We start from the raw sequence: 26,346 nt of genomic DNA, 5'->3' as shown, positions 1-26,346 counted from the left end.
CTCTGCTGTTTTTATTTGGCATAAATAATTACAGACAGAAAATTAATGAGAATTCCCCTTCAATGCAATTTTGTAACATTTTTAAAACAAGAGAAAGATAGATCAAGTACTAAAATAAACCAGATGCAGGCAGACAAATGCCTTACACAGTTTCATAATGTTATGAATCCAATTCACTCATAAAAATAGCACCTTCTATGCTCATTGAAAAGTTGTTTTCTTTTTTTGCTTGGATTGACTTGAAAGTCCTAAGAAATTCTGGATGGCAACTATTTGTGGTGCAGTGGATAGGTTTTTACCAACAATGCAGAAGCAGATTCTGATAAAAATTATATCCTAAGCACTTGCATGCTTATCAACACTTGATGTGCAGGAAAGATTAGCAGGAGACTGGAAGGTAAAAACAGGTAACACTTGACATAAAACTACTAGGTTATGTGCCTGTGGGCAGAATGCTTTTAGTATGCCAATTTTCTGAAAGCCAGGGACCTGTCAGGTTTAAGACTATCTAGAAAATATATTTAGGAAGGCTGATAGTTTGGCTAGGCTAAGGATCTGAAAATGTAAGTGTGAAGAGGCTCATGCATTTATAAGGGAATGGCATAGAAATAGGAAGCTTATTGAAGCTTATTGTGGTTAAAACAAAAGTAAAATTGTTAATGTTAAAAACACGTGGTTCTTCAGGTCTTTTTGTAATACCAGACTTATCTCAACTTGCTGGCTGTGTTATCTGCCTTGTGAGGGGTCCACTATATCTCTTTTTTGCCTGCTCTATTTCTAATTCTCACTAAATCGGTAGATTCCTCTCTACTGTTTTGTTGAGCATTCATTCAAATGTAATCATATGCATGAGAGATTCTATCTGACTGAATAGAGAATCCCATTTTTCTTGGCCAGCTAAGTAGATGTATAGATGCTATTGCAGATTAATTGGTGATATTTCCCCCCCTTTTGGAAGGTGAGGGTGCAAGCAAGACCAGTTGAATGAAATTTGCCTATCAACTAGGGAATTTTTTGGTCTGAATGCCCATTGTGAAGAGCAAGAGTGTTGTAAAGCCTGCATGCTCATACTCGACTTAAAGACCAGTATAAATAGAACAGAGTGTTTCAAAGATACGTTTTTTAACCTGCTGGTGACATTTTGCAGATAGTAGAGCGATGTCTTTATTTATATTGCTGAGTGGCAAGGATGTTGCAGAAAGACTGAGGAACCTCCATTTTGGATTATATCTTGGCGGATATTTAGGTACAGCTAGGGTACCATCTCACTCTACACTGTGGCCAAAGCTTTATTCTGACTAAGCAAAGCAGAACCTTGGACTTTGTGTAAAAACGACAGCAAAAGGAATTAAGGAACAGAAGGAAGTCAGGGATATAATTTGTAAATTTTTGCTGTTTAATTGTCTGGGGGATATGGTAGAAGCAATTAAGAAATTAGGGCTACAATTGAGAATCTAAGCAGATAGTGCATTTTAGGGTGTAGAAGCCTTAGGAATTTACACTGCAGACTTTGGATGTTAGCTGGAGGATGACATTGATTCTCAGTGTAAATGTAACTTTGGGGTCTTGTGTAGTCGTGTTGCAAGTTGCAATGGAGCTGGGTGTTATGCCTGAGAAATAAGACTGGCATATGCAAAGGTGAGCATTACTGGAAAGAGTAGATGTTAGTAGTACTATTACTGCATTGCAACTGTGCACTTGTGCTGTCATATCTTTTCTGCAAATTCATCAATCTCAGCAATCTCCCAAAGAGAGGTGTGCTTGATGCTTGAATGATTCAGCTGCTAAAAATTTTGAACTGGAACTTTCCCTTAGTTCACAGGACTTTTGACCTTGTTTTAGCCAATTCTTGGTTGATAAATATTCTAAAGAACAAACACGTTTTAAAATAAGCTGCCTCTTTCATTAACATGAATGTATCTGAGACTGTAATAAGTATCTGCTGTAGTGTTCTAGTCTGTTGTGCTGTCTTAAACAATTACACTCATGTAATTTCTGTGGCAGTTAATGCTGCAAGATGGCTTCCATTAAAAGATGTGTTTTAATACTTTTTAATACCTGCTGCAAATGAAAGCAATTCAACTTATATTGGGACACTATATTCTTAGTGTGCTAGTTGCAAGCTAGACAAGGCAGATGAGAAAGTACATGGTATAACCAAAAAAAAAAAAGCATTCAGATTTTTATATCCTTTTATTTTTATTTTTTTTTAGAAAAACATCTTCTGGTATGGAGATCCTAAACTGGTTTAATAGATTTGCAGCTAGTGAAACTATATTTGTATTTCCTTTATAGAGTCAGAGGAATGCTGGCTCTTTAGAGCACTCCTTACACTGCTGTACCTGCTTTCTGTGGCTTCAATAATTAAAGCAGTGTAGAGTATGGGTCCCAGGATCCTCATTACGTTCTGAACTCTGGCAGCAAAACAGATTTTTCTTCATCCCTCTGCTTTGGTTTCTCTGTGGCATGGCAGTGATGCTCACTTCTCTGACAAATATTGAATTGTCTGCAACTCCTGAGTGGATAAGCCATGAATGAGTTCTTGGGGACAGGGCAGAAAAGGTACCATGGTGAATTCTGACCAGGTAGGATACATGCATATTCATAGAGTTGCATGAGCTGAAATTGTTGGGAAAAATACTGTAGGTTCTACTAAGTCTTCAGATCATCCTTGTTGGTGCTGATAGATGGATTCTTTTAAGAGCAATTCCCACAAATCTAAATCAAAGCTATACCAGAATTCCTGCAGTATGTTGACACCTGGAGAGGATATGGATAAGCAAAAGAGTGTAAATTAATGCAGTCTTTCAGTAGAGTTTACAGTTGGCTTTGGGCCCATTTATATGTACCTGATATTCTCACAGCTATAGAAAATCGATAACTGCAATTCACAGGAACAATAACTTCTTGTCCCCTCCTTTTTGGGAAGAATTCAGATTAATACATGACTCTATCTAGTGGAGTTTTCCCAGCTGTCTATCTGCAGAGGAGTATACATATTGTAGCCTCTGGCTGAAAGGCAGTTTGATGAAATTAGAAAACTTTTTCTAATGGGTTAGGCATGTGCTGAGAACACAGAGCTGCACTTTCAGTCTCTTTTAGCATGAGTTAGTAATGACATCAATGACTAACATCAGTTAGTTTGATCCCTGGCTTAATCTCTGTATAATGTGCTGTATTATTTACCTACTGCAGAGTGAGGGGAGGGACAAGAACTGTTTTTTCATGGTACTAAAGGAGTACTGCATGACACAGGCTATAGCAGTTCATAACACATCACCTAATTGTCTAAGTATTCTGTGGGTTTCTGAAACTCCAGGGTTTTTTTGGGACAGTTGTTCTTTTCACAAACCTGCTGAACTCTAGCATTTGCTTATACCCCTTTCTTATAGGGCTGCTTTTGGTGATGTGGACCTGCTAGGTTAGAGCCAGCAGTATTTGGAAAGGACAGGATCGGTGGCTAGTCTCACCTTTCTTCCTTCTGCTGGCTTTGGAAATTAGTATTATCTAATTGTGTACATATTAGACTTTTTGGACGGTGATGAAAGGCATTTTTGGTTAGCTGTAGTTGTTGTAGTTGGCATCTACACAGCTCACGCTTCTGAACAGCGGCTTAATTTTGTTTTAGTGAATTTTAGAATTGGTATTTTGGAGTAGTCACTTTCTTTTATCACTATCATCTTGCTGTGGCTGTGCAGCAAATTACTGCTAATCTTTACTTCTAGCAGAATCTAGCAAGCGCCTTTTGATCCCTTTATCCAGGAAAAAAGGGTAAAGAAGACTCAAAATGGCATTTGATCTTGAATTTTTGTCAAACAAGTTATTATGTATTTCTATTGGAGAGATCATTTCTCCAATATGGCATGATGTCCTTCCTTGTCTCTAATCACTTAATAAAGTTGAAGGAGCTGCCTCCATTAAAAGTCTGATTTCATATCCTGTGTTGTGCAATTCTTTACCTTCTAATTATAGAATGTTAATGAATATGTTTCCCTTCAGAGTGTGTTGTTTGTGGTGTTAAGAAGGAAAAGTTTAAGCCAAGAGGAGGTCAGTATTTTCATAAATCCAGGTAGCTTCATTTTAGTAAATTTCATGCCATTATGTGGGATTTTAAGAAGTAAACTGTAATTATGATTCAACAAGGTAAGGAATACCCATGATAAATTTTGGCAACCACAACAGAACCCTGGTTTTAATCTATCCTTGACCTTCTGCTTTAGATGGGGAGGATTTCTTTGAAATGAGTCTGCGTTGCATAGCAGGTTTCACCATTCAAAACTGAAGCCTTTTCTGTAGAGTGTGTCTGTTCCCCCTAATCCAGAACTGCTCAAAACACCCCAATACAAAGTTTATTTATTGATGTGTGGGAGAACTAAGTCTGGAAGTGAACTGTCTTTCTCAGCGTGAAATATGTTCCTTTAAGCATTTTTCCTGTAAAAGATACATGCTTATTAGCTACCAAAAGTAAGTAAAAAATATTTTTGATTGATATAGCTATCATATAAAAAACTGTACAAGACAGTAGTATGGACAAAAAGTAGTATCATTTTAAAAATCACACAATTCAGAAAACCATAATTTTTTTGCTTATGATTTGAAATCACTACTTGCTTTTTAAAACATGATTCTACTGTGTTGTGCAAAGTTGAGTTATGGTTCTAGGCAACATGGCACTAAGCAAAATTGGCCAGAAAGACCCGATGGTGGCTAAAGAAAGATTTTGTTCAGGAGATACTTAAAAATGTAGGCACATGGTTATTTTTTCTAATTTCAGATGAGACAGAGTGGCACAGATATTTTCTTGTTTATAGCTTGTAAACTGTGCAATTGTTGTACCTTTCAAAGATATTCTCACTGAGTATAGCTTCTTGAGAGAATTGCTAAGAGCAAGAGGGAGCTATCCCTGAAAATCTCTTGATTTATTTGGCACAAGATAAAATTACCAAATAACACGAGCTGTACATATGTTATTATGGCAAATCTCCACCTTCTTCTGTCCTGTTACTTGTGTACGGTGGAAACTTATGTTTTTAGTATCCTATACACACTTAGCTTTTTGCTGTTCTGTACTCTCTTTCTTTCTCTAGACCGTTAGTGTTAGCTGGGAAAATTTCTGACTCTGTTTTCCAGATCCAGTTGATTTGAAATGGCACAAACTTGGAAGAACCTTCTGCTTTTGGAAGTCAGTCTTCCTTGAAGACAAAAGTACATCATGTACTTCATGATTTTTGATGAAATACTATTTTGTATAGATTGTGCCAGCGATGTTTTTGTTTTCTTCTTTCATTCTCTCCCTACTTTTTTGGTAGCAAATGAATGTGTATAGTCTGATGAAACTGTTTAGTCTAGACTCGACTTCGGTAAAAGTATATCCACCTGTAATATTTGTAGTAACTTACAATTTACTGTGCATGCTTTTTGTTTTCAAGTTTCTGTATTGGGATGCTTTCAGATAAGTTTTTTGAGGTAAAATTGCTGTTCTTTGGAGAGTAGGCAGGGTGCAAAAGAAATAGAAATGGGAATTGGTTACTTTTTTAACTTTTTAATTAACTTGACATTTTCAAACTGGTTTTCCCCCCTTCGTGCTTTTCTTTTTATTTCATAGGTGCACATATAATTCTCAGGCTACAGTTAGTAAATTCCTGTTGCATTAATTTTAATTTAACATTTTGGTTTGTTGGCCAAAACTCACACTGACAGTGTAAAAAACCCAGAAAGATCCCCAGGCTTAAGATATAACAAGGTTTTTAAACATTTACTTGGATGTTTTCAAAATGGGCAATAGTGCTTTGACCGTGCTCCATTTGCTCTAGCGTAAAGGACAAAGGTCCATTTGTGTATTTTTTATTAAAAGATTCTTTCTAATCACAAAGCTTAACAATAGCTGCTGCATAGCAAGTAGCTATGGTTAGTTCTGTTGTAGGGTGCAGGAAAGGTATGCTGTAGTTGTTCAAGTGACAGGTTAAACAGTATTGGAAGAGGTAGAATTTTAGAACTTTCCATTGCTGAGGTGTTTGTGTTGATGTATAGTATATAAACCAAAGGAACTTTTTATCAGATGCAGAAATAAAACCCTAACTAGAAATACATACCAATCTCTGCATATGTTAATCACATCCCATGTACAGCTCGGAGTTTAAAAGAAAGGCCTAAGTAAGTATGGTGGACTTATTTAATATTTGCCAAATTTCTGATACCTGAAGCACCTCTTTATGGGTTAAAATTTGTAGCAGCACCACAGATGCGAGTCTGGCAACAGTCTGCGTGCAACTGTTGGGACATGCGGACAGTGTACCCTATGCCTAGACTTTTCAGTGCCTCCTACTTCTGCCAAGTGAAGAGTGCATGGGCAGAAGGCAGAGGTTTCTGTGACTTGCTTCTGGCACGTTAGGGTTCTTTTGTTTGTTTATGAAGACACCTGAAAATAGCATTGGTGTTCTGTTGCTCAGTTTTAGGTCTCATTTAAAAGACAAACCTACCCTACATGTACATAGGGTAGTCTGAAAGTTCTTCTCTGCAGTAATACCATCCCTTCTCAGAGCTCCTGGATGTGTTCCTTCCAAATGAATTCCACAGCTGCAGTTCTTTGTGCCTAAACTTGAGAATTGAATGGTTTTGTTAACAAGAGAGCCTTGCCTAAGCATTTCTGAGGCCGCCTTATTTGTTAGTCCTTACGTAATATAACATTAATATTTTTGCTACACTTTCAAAATATTTAATTTTTCAGTTAAAAAAAAAAGCCACAGTCCAGAAAATAAAGGGATGTTTATTCTTCCTTCAGAAAGACAAGTTGATAATAATGCCTACAATGTAAAGGGCATACTTTTATTCAAATCAGTGGAGTGACTGTGGTGATTGCCATTTAAGAAAAAAAAAAGGAAGCAAACGTTCTCTTGTTGGCTGATGCAATGATGGTGAAACTAGGTTTGTGCTCGATTTTGGAATGTTCTTTCCCTATCTTTTTTTTTTAATATACTAGAATTTTTTCTACATGGGCAGAGAGTTACCTAGTTCTATGTTTAGACTGATGTTTGGTGATAGAGGGCAGTGAGTTCTTGCTAACTTTATAGACCATTTATTTTGCATACGTTGTGACATGACTGTAGCATGTAGATTGACAGAAAGTAAATTAGTGCAAATTAATGTAATGAGTTTACCCTCCTCCTCTTTGTAGCACAATGGCTGACAAATCAACCAAGCCAGCAAAACGCTTATCCACCGATTCAACCAACTCTCATGAGGGAGCTACGGCAGGAGAAATAAGTGCTCTGGAAGAGGCCTTCAGAAAATTTGCTGTCCATGGTGATACGAGAGCCACAGGAAAAGAAATGCACGGGAAGAACTGGTCAAAGCTGTGTAAAGACTGTCATGTGATAGATGGGAAGAACGTAACAACCACAGATGTTGACATCGTCTTCAGTAAAATCAAGTAAGTGCTTTTCTGCCGTAATTTCCTTGTCTCCCCCACATTTTGTAGATATCATCTAAATTTACCTTCTGTTGCTTACAGATGTTGTGAGACACTGTTTGTCATTGTCAAAATTGATCTCTTTCATGTTCCTTTACAAAATTTTATTGCTTTGTCTGAAGATATGGCTTTCAGCTTATGACCTGCTATTTTAAATTGACTGTAGTTTCACAGGTGTTATACTATACAAGCAGGTATGGTGCGATCAGGACAAATGCAGGCTATTCCAAGAAACTGCAGTAAGTGCTGTCGGTGTTTTCTGAAGGATATCTGAATGAAGTCAGGATGATCTTGCCAAAGCTTGGCCTCAGAGGACTGAGGCTAAAGTGGAATATGTGCTAAAAGTCAATATTCTAACAAGAGTCCTGATGTCCAGCACAACGCTAACGCAAATTTGAAGTGTAGGGCTATGCCAAGCTGATGGTGAATTTTGATGGAGACCGATGGCTGTGATGAATTGATTAGGATTGTCTTTGTGGTCTATACTTATGCTTGTGACCAGACTGGCGCCTTAGTGAATCTTTCTCTGCAACCTGAAAACCTAGGCAAGCTTGGTCAGAAACTCATCAAATCTAAGAGAAGATATTAATCTGTTCTGGCATATTCTGTATGAAGCCCAAATAATTTTTCTAGTTTTGTTTTATATGTAAAATTGGATTATTTTTACCTTCCCTGTTCCCCTGTTATCTGATATAATAATCTTGTCTTTTTTGCTTTTTGTTACCACAGTAGCTGTTTAAATTGTCTCACACCTCATTGTGTTGAGGGTCATGCTTTTTAAAGGAGTCCCTTAATTGTACTTGTAGCTTGTAGTAACACTTACTTGGCTTGTGCTCTCAACTGTGTTGTAGTGCTGGGGAGGATATGGAAACTGAACTGCTTACAAGGGTAGTTGGAAAATCTTGCTACAATCACTGGCCCTTTTGAGTGCATCAAAGCGGAGAAAGGCAGAGAAGAAAAGACAGTCTTGGAAATTGTCCAGTGTAACATACACAGAATGACTTATTTGATTGATTTCTTTCTTTGTTTCTTTTCTCCTTGGGGATCTTATCTAGGCAATTGAAGACACTATATATGCACATTCTTATTCAGTAAGAATGTGTCTTGTATCAGTCCACTTTCACTTTGAGACAGTACTCATATTTTCTTGGAAGTTGTGTTGCTGGAATTAGATATACTGTGAGTGAACTGGTTTATTTGAAATGCATGTTTAGGCTGTAGAGTTTTGTTTCTTTCTTGATCTATGATAGGCTGCTTTGGCATTTATTTTCAAATATTCTTTGACTTTCATCAGCTTAAGAATTTGTCTTATTATTTCCTTTAATGATAGATACGATCTTAGTGCTATTTTCTCAAATCAGCTTCTGGGCACGCTAGTGATAAGACAACTCCATGATATAGCATTAAAAATGTGCAACATTAGCAGATAGAAAGAAGTATTGGTTTTTGTGACTGTTGGGGTAGAAGGAATCCAGTCCTGTTTCACAGGAGTGAGTTCTGAGGTGGCAGGTGCCTGAGGCTCCAGGGAAATGTCAACATATGTCCTTGCTGCTGTTCAGCAGTCTCAACTCAGATCCGGGCTTCTTGTCTCTGTCTCTGGGGAGAGTGCTAGCTCAGCAGTTTCTCAGACCTCTCTTACTGTCTCGTAAGATGGACTTCAGCCTGGGATTCTTATGGTCAGTGAGATGGGGCTGGTGGATTTTGGCAGTTGTAGTCTGGCCAGTGAACACAACAAAGACAAGAAGATGTGTTTGTCAAACCCAACTACAATTGCCATTTAGCATTGTGTTAAAACTTCCATACCTATTTTCTGTTGGTTCTTATCAACAGGGTTTGTTTTCTAGCCAGCTTGTTGCCGTGGAATTTTGGTGCTGAAAAAAAATCTCCAGAGCATTTAATTAGGGGTGAGATAAGAAAGGGTTTATTTTGCCAAGGCTAAGATGTTACAAGACGCGGGCAGGCTGTGCCTGAGATGTTACATTTTATAATACCATCCATCCAATCCCAGATGTGTCCACCCTGTGGCCTTTACTCTGGACCACCCTGGGTCCACCCCCTGAGAATTGATTCCGGGGGCTTTCGGGACCCCCTGTTCATCCCATCTTCGTCTCCCTCAGAGCACAAAGGGTACATAGTTGCCTAATTCTTGACCGTATTCTGTGGTTTAGGCCCTGATATGCTATTCTGCCAACAATCTAGGCCTTGCCTTGACAAAAGACTAAACATTTCTACTGGTTTCAGGAGTAGGATTGATATAGGGAGCATAGAATGGGGTAAGAGGGTTAAGGAATGTGTAAACAAGGGTGCTAAAGGGAAAGGGACAAGGGACAAAGAAGGGGGGAATTGCTGCTTTTAAAACCTACTTATAAAACTTATAAGGCTTACCAATATTAGAAAAATAAAAAACCATTAGGGGCTTAAGGCATCAAGCTGTACTTGGAGTTTAAGACAATGGCATTTGTTGTTCAGACACTAGAAAATAATTAATCTAGTAGAAATTCTTTTGGTTTATGAGTTACTGTGTATAAAGCCCACTTTTGTCTTGCTAACTTTCCCAGTCTTTATTTATTATTATGCTACAGATACTGGCAAAATAGGTAGGAACTACATGTTGCTGATAGCCAGGGTAAAGTAACAAGGAAATTAATAAGAGATATGTTTACCTAAGAGCTACTGAAAGATAATGTTGTATTCTCTGATTGGTAACTTTCTCTGCTCCAGGAGAGATTTTATCTCTGAAGTAATGAACATTTTTGTAGACTTAACACCCCCTCTCCAGCTCCACCAAAGCAGGTGAACAAAACTTCTGAAACTTTTGAGCAGTCCTTGATACTTCTTCAAAGCTGTGCCTGTCTTTCAGAGATTAGTTAAGTTTAATGTTGTTCTAAAACTTGAAAAAATTCCAGTGAGCCTTTGGTACAAATAAGAAAAGAAGTGTTTTCCTTCTGTGTGAGGATGTCAGGTCAGGCTGAAATGTAATTTGTCTATTTATCTTGCATAAAAGGTCCACTGAAACCTTCATATAAGCACAACATTTATATGTACTTCAGGATAAGAAGAACAAATGCAAAGAATCCACAGTAATACACATGAAAGAATTATTGCTAGAACTACAGTCTTTGGTAAGAAAACATGCAAACTGGGTGATCTCTTCCCTCACTGCAAGGATTTTTGTTTAACAGTAATTTGTAAGTTCTTAAGGGTCTCATAAATCCTTTGAATTTAGTGGATTGTAATATAAGTTGTTGTTTGTTAAAAATTGATTTAATAGATTCTTTTTCCGCCTAATTTTTTTCTTTTCTATTTTAAAAACTTTCTACTGTCAACACAGAAAATACAAGAAGTGAAGCAACAACGAATTTTGCAATGGAATTACTTGAAATGAAAAGCTACTTGTGAGAGTAGCCACATGTATGAATATTTATAATTTGCATCCCTAGAGAGCAGAGAAAATACACCTACATTTATGCCAGATATTTGGATTGCATTAATACAGTTGGGATAGACTGCAGTGTCTGTAATAAGTAGAAGAGTAATTTATTTTTTTTTAGGTTATAAAACATACAGTAAAGACATCTCTTACAATATTGCTAACTTTCTATGCATGTTGCACCTGGAAAAGCAAAAGAAATTGTGAAGAGTGAATTACAAAGTTCTGCCATATCTTATAGAATGAAATCTGTAAAAAAATGCAGCAACAAAAGTGTACATTACTGTAAATGTAATTATGCAGGAACTTTTTTTGTAGTTTCACATTCAACACTTGAGATGATGTACTCCTTCCTTTGTATGTTCATTGGACTTCATACAACAGTAACACTGGTTGCAGGGTAGATTTTAATTTCAGAGCAGTTACTTGCTTAAAGTTATGTAAAAATCTCTTTTGCTGATTTGGTACCAGGATAACTCTTTCTCTTTAAATGGCGAAAATGAAGCAACCTCTTCTCTGAAAATCCTGCTCATATGATTGTTAAAAAAAAGCCTGAATATACTTTCTAGGAAACTTTTAACTGGTCCATATATTTACTGCCATACTTGAAGACAAGGATAAGTCACAGTTATATTCTATGAGAATGGAAGTTTTCATAAATTGCTGTATCTGAAGTTTGCATGACAGTGCCGAAAGTGGTACTCCCACTTTTTTTTGTAATGATAATATCTTCAATTTCCCTGTAGCTCAGGTTTCTGCTAAAATATAGGGGTTTAGTATAAATATCTTAGTAATATTAGATCATTCTAAACATTGATTTTTCACATACTATCTGAACGTTATATAGACATCTTTCTTTTATATTTTGCAAATGAAGAGTGATAATGCCATCTGGGCCTACTGAGTTTAGAAGCATGTAGACATGCAATAGCATTTGAAAATTCATGGGTCTCAAGAAAGTGGGTATTCCATGGATATGTTTTTAGTAGCTGAAACAAGTACCTGCCTTCTTGGAAAATTTCTTCATTAACTAACCTTTTTTTTCTGGTATTCTTCCAGAGTTGCAAAAATTTGTAGGCTGTTTGTTTTGTATTGTGCTTGCAGAGTGCAAATATGGATTTAGTGAATCTTGTTGCCTTGGAGAAAGCAGGTACGTTGGTGACACGGGAGAAGGGCACTGAAGGATTCTGTATTTGGTATGAAAAGCAACACGTGGCTGAATTCTTCTTATTCTAGCAAGACAGTGAGACACAACAGTCTAAGAACTTTGGGATTTTTGTATTAAGGAAAGCAGAATACCCAAAAATAATAGATGCTACGGATCTCTGACTAGCATTCCAGCGTGTTGCCTTAGGAACTTAAATTTCTTTGTTTAGTGGGGTCAACAACTGCTCTGGGAAATTTGATATGTTAGCTATGCCATACACATACTCCACTTGTTGTATATAGTGAACATGGTAATAGTAATAGCCCTGATATAAATACCTCTGCTCTTATTTTAGAAGTGTTACCACTCAGCACTGCAAGAATATGTTTTAAGCACTGCCATAAAACTGCTGATTCTATGACATTATTAGATAGAAAAATAAAAATATTTCTGTTTATACTGGCATGTTACTATGGTTGCAGGCAGGACTGGATGACGTCACGCTTTGGATCCATTGTGAGCATTTATTTAGGTAGTTGTCTCCATGGAAACATTTGTTTGTTTTGATGTTACTATGTGTTAAATTTTAAACAAATTTTTGTGGTTCTATACTGCATTGTTATTGAAGACTAGTTAAGCTACAGAAGCTTTGTAAATATACCTTACTCCCTACCCTCTAAAATATTCTTGGTAAAAGATCAAGTGAAAGCATAATTGTCCTCTGAAATTCCATTAATAGTTCCTGATGTTGCTTTGACATGTTTTCTTGTTGCTGAGGAAGCCATGTATTCTAAAGGCCAGAAAACTCTCCTCCATCTTTTTGAGTAAGAAAGGTTTTGTTCCCATGGAGAATCATCACAACACACTGTATTGTGCCCTGACTTTTGAGCAGTCCCACCCGTCTGTCCTCACAATGTCTTGCACACTTAGCTGCTTAGCCTGGTTCCCACAGCCTGGATCAGTGAGATCTCTAAAGGAGTGCTTCCACCTGAGACCAGCTGGGCCTTAATTCAGCAGTAGTTCACTATTGCTGCAAGACTGTGGAAGAATTGAAATGGATGTTTGCTCTGAGAAGCTGGCAAGAAAACTGTTGGCAGGAATGGTACATGCTTTCCCTATTTGTCAATTGTAATGTAATTGTTGTCTTTTCATTGTATTGAACAATTGTAATACTTCTTGCTTTCTTAATATATTTGAAAGGATAAGTACTTTGACACCTGAGCTCATTCAAAACAAATATCTGTCCAAATATCACGTTTCTCTGAAGTAAATTGTTTTTAGCAGAGATTTTACTGAAGCCTTTCTTAAATTTTTTAAATATGTAAATAGGTATGAAGTGGTCTTTATAAATAAAGGAAGCACATAGTAGTTTTGAGATGCTCTTCTCCCCCTTCTGTCAAGAGGCATAAATTCTAAACTGAAACAGTGATTGCATATGAGAAAGAAGATGGTTTTAAATTCACTTGCTGTTACACAGGTTTGTTTTGTGCATGTGTAACGGGTGAATTCTGTACCCCTAATGATGTATGCTAATTTTGATTTTGAAAACATTGTTTTTTGTGAGCAGACATCGCATGAAAACCTATAGATACAGTGGTGGGCGATTCATTTCCCAGCTGATATAGAGTGCTGCATGATGTTATACACAGTGCTATATATAGCTGCTTGCTTGATATTTGCCACAGTTTGTAGCATATTCCACTCGTGTGCTACAAGAACTTCTAGTGGGTTAAAGTAGAAGTAGGTCTTCTTGAGTTTTTTTGCAGGTCAGCCTTATTTAAATCATATTGCACCATTATTTAAAAATACCTGTTTTTCATTTATAAAAGCAGCCATGTGAAATCTGTGTTAGTTTTACTGATTAACAAGCAAGTGTTTTCTAGAATGTTAAATATCACTGTAGACTTTGATCTCATGGATTGAAGTAGATGATGATAAAGGTGTAGAGGATGAGGCAACCTTGTCTGCAGCAACCAGGTCACTGCAGAGTTTAAGATCATTAGATTAACAGCAGAATTACAAACCTGAACTTCAGAAGGGCAGATCTCAGCCTGTTGAGTTTCTCATTGGAAACTGCACTGGAGAGCGGAGGCACCCAGGAGGAGCAGGTTGATCTTCAAGGCATCTTCATCAGAGCACAAGAACAATCCATTCCCATGTGCAGGAAGTCAAGCAGGCATGGCAGTGGGTTATCGTGGATATACATGGAGCTTCTGACAGAACTCAACCACAAGAAGGACGTACGCAAGAGGTGGAAGCAGGGAGAGCCTATGTGGGAGGAATATAGCCCATGCATGAAGAGACTGCATGAGGAAAGCCAAGGTTCATGCCAGTCAGTATAACTTCAGTCCCCATGGAGGTTGTGAAGAAAATCCTTTTGGAAATCCTTTCTCAATACGCAAAGGACAAGAAGCCAGTGTGGATTTGCCAAGGACAAGTCATGCCTGATTGACCTAATTTCTTTCTCTGTGAAATGACTGGCACTGTGGGTAAAGGGATGTAGTGTACAGTGATTATGGCAAGGACTTGACCCCAGTCACATCATCACAAAATTGGTGATATATGGGCTGGAGAGCAGGTCAACAGTCTTAAGAGGCACCTCTGGAGGTGGTGATGTCAGTGTCACAGTTTAACAACAACTGGCAAATAAACACCCCACAGCCACTCACTCATCTCCCTAACGTGGGATGGAGAAGAGAATCAGAAGAGTAAAAGTGAAAAAAACTCATGGGTTGGGAGAAAGACAGTTCAATAGGAAAAGCAAATATTGCTCACACAAGCAAAGCAAGACAAGGAATTCATTCATCGCTTCCCATTGGCAGGCAGGTGTTCAGCCATCCCCAGGACACTAGGGCTCTATCACATGAAACAGTGACCTGGGAAGACAAACACCATCACTCTGAACATCCTCTCCTTTCTCCTTCCCCAGGCTTATATGCTGAGCATAATGTCGTATGGTATGGAATCAGTTGGGGTCAGGTGTCCTGGCTGTGTCCCTTCCCAGCTCCCTGTGCACCCCCAGCTTCCTTGCTGGAGGAACAGTGGGAGAAGCAGAAAAGGCCTTGGCTCTGTGTAAGTGCTGCTCAGTAACAAAAACATCTCTGTATTATCAACACTGTTTTCAGTACAAGTCCAAACCAGTTCTTTGTACTAGTCACTGTGAAGAAAATAAACTCTACTCCAGCCAAAACCAGAACAGATGAACAAACCTTTGAATGTGAGGTGACAACAGTCCTTGCATTGAGTGAGTTTTAGTACCAAGGAAGGATAGCTGCATAAGTCAGTGAGTAGCTAGCAGGTCTAGGGAAGGGATCCTTCCCTTCAGCTTGGGCTGGTGAGACGGTGTCTAGAGTGCTGTGCCCAGTCTGGGGATGCCCAGTGCAAGAAAGATACCGATACACTGGAACAATCCCAGTGCAGGGCCACCAAGATGGTCAGGGGCCTGGTCATGGTGTATGGTGACTTGTGGAAGAAAAATAATGAAGTTTCTCTATGTTCCTGTGTAGGCAATAGAAATTAACTTGTTCTGAAGTTAGAGAATTTTATAGGAAAAAAGTGTGTTTATATGTATGTTATTTGACTCCTGAAATACAGACATGAGCTAGAAATCCTCCATCTGGTAAAGAGGATTAATATATTATAACTGTTGTAATTAAGATATATTTAATCTGCCTATGTGTATTAAGCTACTAAAAGAATTAAGATGTTGTCTGCTTAGAATGTGATGCTGGTGAATGTTATCTAGAAGTTTAGGAGGTCTATTTTATGACTGAATTGGAACAAGTCTCATTACTGAATGGTTGTAACGTTAAATTCAAGAAGGATTCAACAACATCCCAGCTTAAAAAAGAGAATGTGAATTTGTACTGTCTTCCCTTCTCTGTTGTGTCTTCACCAGCAATAAGAATGTAAGACTTCTCCTCAGAGAAGTGTTAATACATTGTTTTCAACTTTGTGGAAGGCTGTGGTAATCAGGCTGTTAGGCTTGGGAGCTAATCTTGGAGAGTAGGAAAGAAAAGGGGCCCTTGTAAATGCCAAGTGGGCAACACCTGATCTGCCCTTAGGGCTGGGCACTACATGGTCTTGATGGAGTTAGACCTGGGCCAGGCAGGTTTGACATATTAATTTGAATTTGTTGCTGGAAGTGATGTCACATACAAGGCACCTTCTTGATATCTTTCGCTCTGACTCTGACTGGACTCCTGGCTGATGAGAAGGTTTAGGTGCTGTATATAGAGTTCGGACTTGCAGTTTTAAATGACCTGAGTGGTGTTACTGGGAACCACTCCTTTGAAAGTCATCGCCAGGATTAATGAACTACTTTCTGGCTTTATCGAAGTGGAGTTGCTTATCACTTTCTTCTGTGTATGTGTCTGTGCATGTGCTAAAATGAAGGAACATGAATGAAACCCCAGTTTTTCTTTGAACCTTGATCTCTCTTTCTGACTTTGTGCAGATTTTTACTGCATGTGTATGTATTCCCATGAACTTAAAACCAAAATAAATATAGTTGTGGTATGGAGCTCTGGTATAATCCCTCCTCCCCTCAAAAGGAAAACCTTTCCCTTTGAGATTTTTTTCCCCCCATTTTATAGTCAGCTTTAGGTTCTCATTTTTGCAAAGGTTGTAGATGACCTTGCTAAGATTACAAGTGTTGGTGCTGATTATGAAGGATCTCAGAACATGCTAATTACATAAAGAAATCTCCATGGCAACTTTTTCTAGGAAGATATGCTGTTAGATGCCAAAGTTTTATGGCTGAAGGAGCAAATATAGGAAACCATTCACCTTCAATGAGGAAGGATGACTACAGTTGGCAGAGTGTAGACAGGAATACTGTGGCTAAGATGTGTACTCTTCTGGTGAAGAGTAACAAGAGCACCTCACCTCCTGCCTATCGCCAGCATTTTCAAGAGTGCAGACGCTCTCAGCACTGGTTACTAAAAAGACACAGTGCCTCAGGCAGGAAGGGAAAGTTTCTGTACTATTTTATTTGTGCCTGATATTTGTAATTCAGGCACAGAAACCTCAGAAAACCTAACTGCAGGGTTTAGCATCAAGGCAGTAAGTTTCTGCCTAAACTGTGGAACCTGAATCAAACCTGAATCTTTGTGAGTGGTGGCAAGCAGTGGAAAATATCCTCAGGCAAAATTGTTTCAGTGGAGCCACGAGTTCATTGTGAAAACCAATGCACTCCATGTGTGTTTTGAACGTTTGATATTCCTGGAGTCCAGTAGCTTTTCTTGCTGCTTTTACTTCCCAGTACTTGGTTCTGGAGATCCTTTTGGGAATGGTGCCATGTTCTGCGCAGAGTCGCGCGGCACACAGGTATTGAGAGCTTGGCAGGGGCTGTGCTGGCTGCTGAAAGGAGAACTGCAAGTGTGTGGTGCTGCACTGACCTGCTTGTCCAGCCCTTTGCATTGTGCAAGGTGGATGCTCCAGCTTCCTTGGCATTCACTTGGTGCTTCCAACTATGTGCTTTGTAAAAGGGATGGCAATGCACGGTGACAGCAATTGGAGAACACTACCTTAGCAGCACCGAATCGTCTTCCTTCTTCTTTGCCTCACCTTTGTTCTGGAAGGAAAAGTCCTGAAAGTGTGGGAAATCTTGTATTCTTACACTGTTAGCTTATTTTCATGATTGTAGCACTAGCTTCATAGGATACTCACAAAAGCAAAAAGCTTTCTAGAGTTCTCCTTCTGTGGGCAGAAACAGAATACTGTAAAGAAAAGGACCACCATAATCTGTTGAGTAGGAGTTAGTCCTGCAGACCTGTTCATCTCTTTGTTTCTGCTGATACAGCAGAGCATTGTACCACTCAGTGCGATTTATGATCATGGGCACCAGCAGCTGCAGAACAGTGGTAATCTCTGGCACCAGGCTGTGACTGTCATGACACATGACAGCACTTGCTTCATTGCCCAGATGTCTTGGGTCTTTATTCTGTGTCCTCCAGTTGCAAATAGTGTTTAAAAATAAAAGCAAGCTAACAAATTGTTATTGTGCTGTCAATGGCTGTAGATTTTTTATGCTATATAAAAGATGCAACTGATAGCTTTTATATAATTATAATACTTTGTACAAGATAAGTTGCTTTTCTTTCAGTTAACAACAGATAATACAGTGATACTGTAACATGATAGTTCATTACATCACAACTGAAAAATTAGTATGAGAAAACAAGATGGGTCTGTGCTTATTGTCTGGAATCTCACTCAGTTATACAAGATCTCCAGATAAACTCATTGCAATTCCCAGTCCAGTACCAATTAACCCTGGATTTGTCTGCTTCATGATATTCAAGTGTTTGTTACTCAGTGTGGGGTGATGTTTGTTAAGCTTCTGAATGGAATTGGCAGTGCTGAGAATGGAGAGTTTATCTGACCCAGACCAGTGTGAGAGTAATATAAGAGGCTACTGATGAGAGGATCATAGAGGAGAGGGTGGCAGCTCTTATCATCATATGCAGCCTGTATTTCACAAAAATGCGTTGTGTGTGTTCGCTTCTGCAAGAACAAGCCTCTATGGCATGGGTTAGCTTAAAAGTAATGACTGCAGTGTTTATCATTCCTCTCCAATCACTCCCCTATGCACAGCAACTGCTACTGCTACAGCCTCAGCTAGGTTGTGTCACTAGGGGAACATAAGGAACTCTGTTTTGAAACTCCTTATGTGCAGTTTTCCTGCGACTCAATTTGAAACAGGTAGTAACCTTTCTTCCAAATTTAGGTTGTTTACATTTTCTTCCTGTGATGCATGCTGTATGGAAATAGATGCCTGGAGCAGTTGTAATCCAGTGGAGATCAGCATATGTCATACTGTTCTCATTTGGAACGGTGTCAATGGAAGATTTTGTAGGTTTGTAAGCATTGATTAGTGTTTACAGTTCTACAATGAGTGTCTAGAGGAGGATGTTTTACGTGATTTTTTGGGTGCTTTTTTTTTTTAGCAGAAGAAATTAACAGGTGAGTTGATATTCTTAAAAGAGCCAATAGATAGGAAAAGTGAGAAAAAGGGAGTAATTTGGCATTTATAGGTTTTGATTTTTTTTTTAGTCCAAAGTGCTTTGTAAGTTGATATATAGGTTTCAAGCCTAAGAGAAAAATAGGAGAAGGTACTGAAAGATAGCTATGGTGAAAGAAAATATATATCCCATATGGCAACTGATAGCCACTCTATTAAGTGATAGTTTTGTGTATATCCAGAAATAAGGAATTTTGATTCTAGGTGTCAAATGTGATTTGAGCTTAGGACATTTTTAATGCTAATAATTAAAGATAATGAGTGGTGTGAATGCAAATCTGAGGTCAATGGCTGTAATCTGATTAGATTTTTGCTCCCAGTAAGTCCTGGTACTAGTTTAAGAAGAACAGTGAAGAGTATTCAGTTTAGTAATTCCTTGAAGGGATCAATGCATTTGCCATATGTTTCAGCAGTTCATCCTTTATTAATAAAATATAAGTAACATGGTTTGTTGTCTAAGATTTCATAGTAAAAATGAATAGAAATTATTTCCTTACTTTTACAGAAAAATTGGAACTGTGGTTTCCACTTTCCAGACAGGTTACTTTTCTTCCATCACTTCACCTCAGCTGAGAGTACTGGAAAAGCTTTACATTATGCTGAAGTGGAAAACTGCTGAACTAAAATGCACAGAGCTAGTTTGATCTTCTTTTTTTTTTTTCCCAAGACATCAGACTGTGACCCTACTGGGTCTCCTCTAATCAGATGAAGAAAGGTATAGAAAGGATACTGGGCAGTTAAATAAACTCCTTCTGTACTAATAAGGTGAGCACTGTGTGCTGATTTAACAGTCTGGTTTTGTTTGATCTGCAAATCCAGCTGACTGCAACTTCAGTCAACATTTGGCATTTTGAACAGTTTGTCTGGTTTTGATAATTCCTTTTCTGATGAAGTTCTGTGTTCTGTGCCCAAGAACAGAGTATCTCATGCATGCTTGGGAGATTGTTTCTTTTATTCTCATTTTAGATGCTACATTGTGTCACCCAGTCATTGGCTATTTTATATTCTAGTTTTACATCTTCAAGTACTAATCTGTGAAAGGCACAGTGCAGATGGACAGTGAAGTGACCGTCACCTGAGGTAAACAGTAGAGGTATATAAGAGCTATCAGACTTCAGAACTACCCATAGAGAACTGGATTTCTTTAATGTTAGAGACACTGACTTGATGTTATCTAATGTGACATTTGCACTTTTTGAAAGTTTTTCAACTTCATTCGTCAAAGCCTTGAGATGAAGAAGATGACAAGATATACTTTCTGAAGAAAGTTGTCCAAATAACTTACGCCAAGTGTTGATTAGATTCCTATATGTGCTTGCTTCAAATATAATCTCCTAATCTTGGAGAAGTCATTTGCTGAACAGCACAGCTTCTGCAAGATATGTGGTGATTTTTAGAGGAGTTACTGTATTGACTAACCTCTCAACAGCATTATTCATTGTCATAAGCTGTTGTTTAAGAAAATGAAGCATATAGAGTGTGCCTGATTTGCATGTAGTCAGAAGAATTCTAGCCAGCATTTCTGCTTGTCATCTTTGTTGAGCTCCATTTGAAAATCTAAGGGGCTTTTTGGAACTTGGAAGAGTGAGCGGATTTGACTTCTGATGCCTCTAAAGGAATGGACGCCCTACCTCCGCTGCAGGTTAGAAAGGCACAAAGCGATGCTAGTTTTTGTAGCTGTGGTATCACAGAACTTTGTTGACTTTTGTAGGTGTAGGATACTCTGTAGGTGTAGGATAAGATGTTCAGGAGTGCATAAAGCTTGCTTTGATTGTATTCTACCCTATCAAGCTTTGTTTAGTAATTGAACTAGAGCACTGGCCTGAAACATTTGCTGTTGAATTCCTCCTGGAATTTGCTATCCTTACTGTGAGATGTTAACTATAAATACATGCATGAAGTACCTAAGCTAGTTTTAAATTAACTACTTGTGTAAACATTCCTCTTATAGAAGGTTTGTGATAAAAATGACCAGCACGTTACCCTGCAAAAATGCTTGTCAGTTGCTTGTTTTGGGAGGTTTCAGAGAAGACCTGCACAGGCTGGTGTATGCAGTGCAGCACATAGAGCTAAACAGTGTGTAGGTACACGGCATTGTCTTAATCTGTTGGTTTTGTATCATCCTTTTTTCCTGCAAAAAAAGGAAAAAAGTGATCTACCCTACTGGCAGCACTACTGGAGTGTGAGAGACCATACGGTGAATGAGATCCCATGGAAATTCATCAGTGGTCCTCATTCAGAAGATTTTATATCACAAATAAATTAGTATGTACCTGGAAGGTAAGACAGTTTTCTAACATATGCACTGGAGTAAGAACACAGAAGTCTAATACTAATTGCACCATTAACTGTCTACTATTTAGAAAACTTACCGTCCCATACCAAAGACTGTGAGAGTGGATACGCTGAATATTCTTGCACCAAAATACCATTCTCAGCAAATGACATTTTGAGGCAATACTTGACTTGTTGCCTCTGCTGGTGAAATCAGAAGAAGAAAACATTAGCTTCAGAATTGAGAGAGTAATTCAGGAAAAAAAGGATGTGAAGTCTTAGTTACATTCAGTAAATAAGAACTGCTAGAGATGGCTAGTGTAAGAATGTACTAATTCCTGTTTGGAAACGAAACAAAGCAGAAATCAAGAGAGCAGCATATCTTACCCAGCCCTGGCTTGATACCTTCTTTCAGTAGCTGTTGATCTAAATAAATTACAGATTTCCAAAAGAATGCACACTTGTTCTTTCATAGTCTCCTTGTTGCTTTCACAAGTCATTGCAACATATTGGAGTCTTCCCAATTATTTCTTGGCATTTTGGTTTGTGATGATGATGTCCACAACATAGAAAGCTGTGTAGGAACCTCCATTTGTTGTAAGCTTTTGCATCTTTTGAATAGAGAAGTATGATGTAAATGAGAGAAGATCTATATTGGTGTTAACTGTCATAATTTTCTGCCTTTCTTTGGATTGGTTTCAGATGCACATGAGTCAGCAGTGTAAAAACTGATACACAGATCTTTAACAAGGGAGGTGATAGATTCCCATACAGAATTTGGTCATTGTCTGTTTATAGCTTTCACAAAGTGCCATGACATTATTGGCATGGACTGTTCTGCAGATTCTGTGGTACAACTGAGAATTCCAGTAGGAAAAGATGTTCCCCTCTTTGGACACAGAGAGAGGATCAATCAATCAATCCTCCTCTCACCCAAGGAGGACTGCATCAGAATCAAAATGGCTTCTTTCTGAAGCTGTATGTAGCTTTATTGTAACTACTTGTTTGGCAGACTTTCTCTAGAGTTAGGATTTTTAACTTCATCTTAGATTTTTTTATCAGGAGATGGATAAAACTCCATGCTTTGCAAACCCTCTGTTTTTTTCTCTTCAGTCTCTGCTTTGCCTGTGTTGAATTGTTTAGGTCTCAGAGCTCAAGGGCATGCTCTTATTATGTGTGAGGTATATTGGGCTTTCTGCAGATGTTCTTGGTTATGATTAGTAGGGGAATCTTCATTCAGATTAATGATTGCCTTGTCAGTTCCTGCAACCTTCTGTTGAGATGGAAAGTACATAGGGATAGATAGATAGCTCTTTTGAGGTATACAAAATCAGTAAGTAGGCAGATACATTCGCTATTTTTTCCCTAAGATGTACAAAGGTAGATATATATTTCCACAAGATATGGTAAAGAGAAATGATAGAGGCATAGTAGAGGAACTTACTAAAGAATATTCTCTGCATTGGCAATAGTATACATATGGAATTATCTTTAGACATGTGATCTGTAGAAGAAACGAGGCACCACTTTTCTCAAGTGTTACTTGGCTTTTGCTGCTGTATAATTTAGCCTGAACATTTCCCAGGTTTAGATGCATTTTTCAAAATAGTTTGGTTCTTTTCAGGTGAATTTACTCTCCTACTCTCATTGTTTGAGAGACTGTTTGTCCACAGTCTACCTATTTTTGTCTTGCTTTTTGTTTTGTAAAATGGGAATGAGACTGCTGGCACTGCAAACAATTGGATCTATAACTGCTCTTTCAGAAGACATGAAGATAAGAGAAATATGGGGAGCTGAACATTGTTGCAAATTTTAGAGTTTTAACATAGATTGAAATCTCCTTTACAAGGAACACACATAGAATGGGAGGTTGTACAAGACTGGAGACTGTCTGCATATTTAGAACTTTACTGTGACCATCCAGTTTTCCCTTTCATATGGAAAGGCAGTCTTCCAGTAGGGGGTGAATATGCTTTTTCCTCATTCTTTTGGTTATATTTTTGTTTTGTTTGAAAGAGAAAATGTGCTGTTTCTGCTGTGTGCATATGTGCAGTCTGGATTCACCTTTCTTGAAGGCTATGATTTGGTCTTTGGCTGTTGGTTATGACAAATGGATATTCTTGTGGCGTTCTCTGAATATGACCTCTGGATATGTACTGATATTGTGGTTAGTGTTTGTTCTTTCACTTGGTGTGTCATTCTTGATTTCACACCTTTCTATCTCCAACCGTGGTCAGTGATTCCCATAGAGTGAGATTGTGCTGGTGTCAGTTAACGCCAGCTGTCTATTTTTAATGCTACCAAAAAATGTTAGCTGATATACATACATCCATGTTTTTTCCCTGTAATCAGGATCACTGAAACAACCCCTCCTACATACACACAATTTTTTATTTACCTGAATATATCTGACCACACAGGAGAATTCACTATTATTGAGCTGTCACTGGGTTCAGAAATTGCTTTTGTGGTTGTATGTGATATGACATGGAAAAACATCCAACCTTGTGAAATTTTGAAAAACTGGAATTTTGCTGTTGTAAAGCCATCTGACAATGATGTTTTCTTACTGAGACTATCTGATAAAACTCTCTTGGTTTTATATTCTGTGTAATTAATATCTAAAGGAAAGTTCCACCCTGGATTAGATGAGACTGATGCTCTGGCTGCCATAGTAAAATTTTTGTAAGCAATGAGTTCCTTACTGCTGAGATGTAGTTCCCAAATACATCAGGCTGTGTCACTTAATGTTTAAATTACATTTCAGAAATAGCTATGTGTCGCAGGACTAATGTAGCAAGGTATTATGGGAGATGTAGTCTTTGTTACTCTCACGCATGCTCAGTAGAGTGCTTGAATGTTTTTGGTTGAGAGATCATGTGACACGTTTTGAGTGCTGTGCTTAAACCCCTGCCTTTTGTAATAAAGTTTAATTCTGCTCTTGCACTCGATGGAGTAAGGAGCGGAGTTCGTGCCCATACAAGCACCTCAGCTATGCAAAACTGTTTCTGAAACATATGTATAGTATTTCTTACCTATAGTATTAAATGATATTACACTTTTCTCTCAAAAAAACCCCACCCCAAACCAGTCTGTAACTGGAAATACTTACTTGGAGGGTAGGGAGCAATGTCCTGGAGCTGGCTACCTCAGCTCTCAGTCAGTGCTTTCTAAATTTCTTGGCCAAGAAATACAAGTAAACTTGCTGTGTCTTGCAGTATGGTCATTAACAAACAGCTGCCGTACCTGAATAGTAGAATGAATATGCTCTATTTGAGTTCAAGGTTGCTTTATTCATCCCTTTCCCTTAATTTTTCTTTTCTTCAGCCAGGGAGTTTTTTCCTTTAAATTGACCACTGTAATTTCTGAATGGGAGTTTTGTTGGAGCCCTCACTGAAACAGTGTTGCACATATCTTTCCCCACAGGAACAAGTTTCAGATGCACTTGCAGTTTTACTTGAGCTTCATAGTGATTTAAAAACATATCCCCACAATACTCACCCTTTGCCTTGCCACTGTTTTACATTGTTCTTTTCATGTTGCTCTGATGTGGATTGGCCCAATGTAGGCAAAATGGCCATTTTGGTAGCTATAAAATTCCTGCCCGGGAATTAAAAATCCCTCATAATATTAGACATCGTATAGATACAGAGCTAGTCTTTTTGCTGAAACATCACAAAATCTCAGGAGGAAAACAAGAAAGAAATTCTAGGAAAGTTTGCAGCACATAAAAGTGGGTGTTTTTTTTAATGTAACTTTAAGGAAAAACTGAAAGGAGAAAAAATTTTGGATGATACATTGCTAGAAAGAAGCTTGGATCCTCACTGTTATTCCAATAATAAAGACTTGGATTCAGTTATTATTCTGTTCCTTGTCAATGGTTTACTTTCAAGGTCCAATTCAGTTCTTAATGAAAGCATAATTTGAGTTCTAATATCTTGAGACTTAGTGAGTTCAGATCTTACTACGTCTAGTCCTATTTAATAATGCCATTGTTCTTTGACCCCTTGTGTTTGAATTTTCTCTAAATCGAGTCAGATGTCATACCATGTAATCATTCAATACTGAGCTTTTCTGTTCTGATCTCATTAGTAAAATCAGCACTGTCTTATGAGACTCTTTGTTTTCTGGTGTGGAGATTTCATTTTTCTTTCTTCTATCAAATGTCATGTCCTGTTCTTGGTTAACTTGTCTCATCAAAAGAGGCAACATCTTCCCTGAATGTCAACACAGTGAAAACATTGATACTGTATGTAGAGAGAAAGCAGGCAAAAACCTGCACTCAGGAGACTGAGTGCTAACATGAAAGTTCACTGTTATGTCTCTTTTTCTGTCTTGAGTGTCATGTATTTATATGAATTCAGGTTAATAATATAAGTCCTGAAAAATAGCTAGTAATCTGAAAGCTGTCCTTGAGAATCTTGTTCTAGTCATGCTTATGAACAATTTTGTATAGTTTCTATGGATTAATTGTTTGGGATCAAATGCATTCACTTTTGCTTAGAGGATGTTGGGCCATGCAGCATTGGCCTTGCCCACAGTCATGGCTTGCAACAAATGGCGTTCTAGTTTTCTTTCAACAGTTTTTGTGTTGGATATTGTTTCATTGTATGTTGATTGGTCTCATTTTTAACAAAATATTTTCACACTAAGTGTAAAATCGAGAAAGTGAATCAAAATAAACATAGCTGCTGGGTTTTTTTTAGTTCTGGGACATGAATAAGGCATGTTAGCTCACATGGGATTGCTGGTGAGCTCTAGAAGGATGCTTTATCTGTTTATCTGATTTTTCATTCCCTGGGTTATCAGACAGTAAGTTCATGTGCACTGCTTTAAATTGCAGAGAAAGTACAGGTGATGGTGGTTCTTTGCCCTGTCCTCTCAGTGGTAATGCCTTTACTGTAAGCCCCTGCACTTCAACAGCAGAAAGAGCTTTTGAAACTGTAGCGGCTGTGTCAGCTTCTTCAGCTTTCTGAAGATAAAATGGTAAGTATTATTATGTG

The 26,346-nt window shown here is 38.1% G+C and overlaps 1 protein-coding gene across 1 annotated transcript in view; it reads left to right on the top strand.

Annotated features, from left to right (window-relative positions):
- Positions 1–26,346, top strand: part of TPPP (tubulin polymerization promoting protein) — a 72,111-nt gene that overhangs the window by 5,406 nt on the left and 40,359 nt on the right. Inside the window, exon 2 of the mRNA XM_008920713.2 lies at positions 7,175–7,429. Within this exon, the coding sequence (XP_008918961.2) occupies positions 7,175–7,429 (255 nt within the window). The remainder of the gene's footprint in view (positions 1–7,174; positions 7,430–26,346) is intronic.

This window comes from Manacus vitellinus, unplaced genomic scaffold, assembly GCF_001715985.3.
Source record: "Manacus vitellinus isolate BGI_N305 unplaced genomic scaffold, ASM171598v3 scaffold_55_pilon, whole genome shotgun sequence".
Lineage (NCBI taxonomy): Eukaryota > Metazoa > Chordata > Aves > Passeriformes > Pipridae > Manacus > Manacus vitellinus.
Note: the sequence above shows the minus strand (reverse complement) of the source record. Positions and strands in the feature narration are given on the sequence as shown.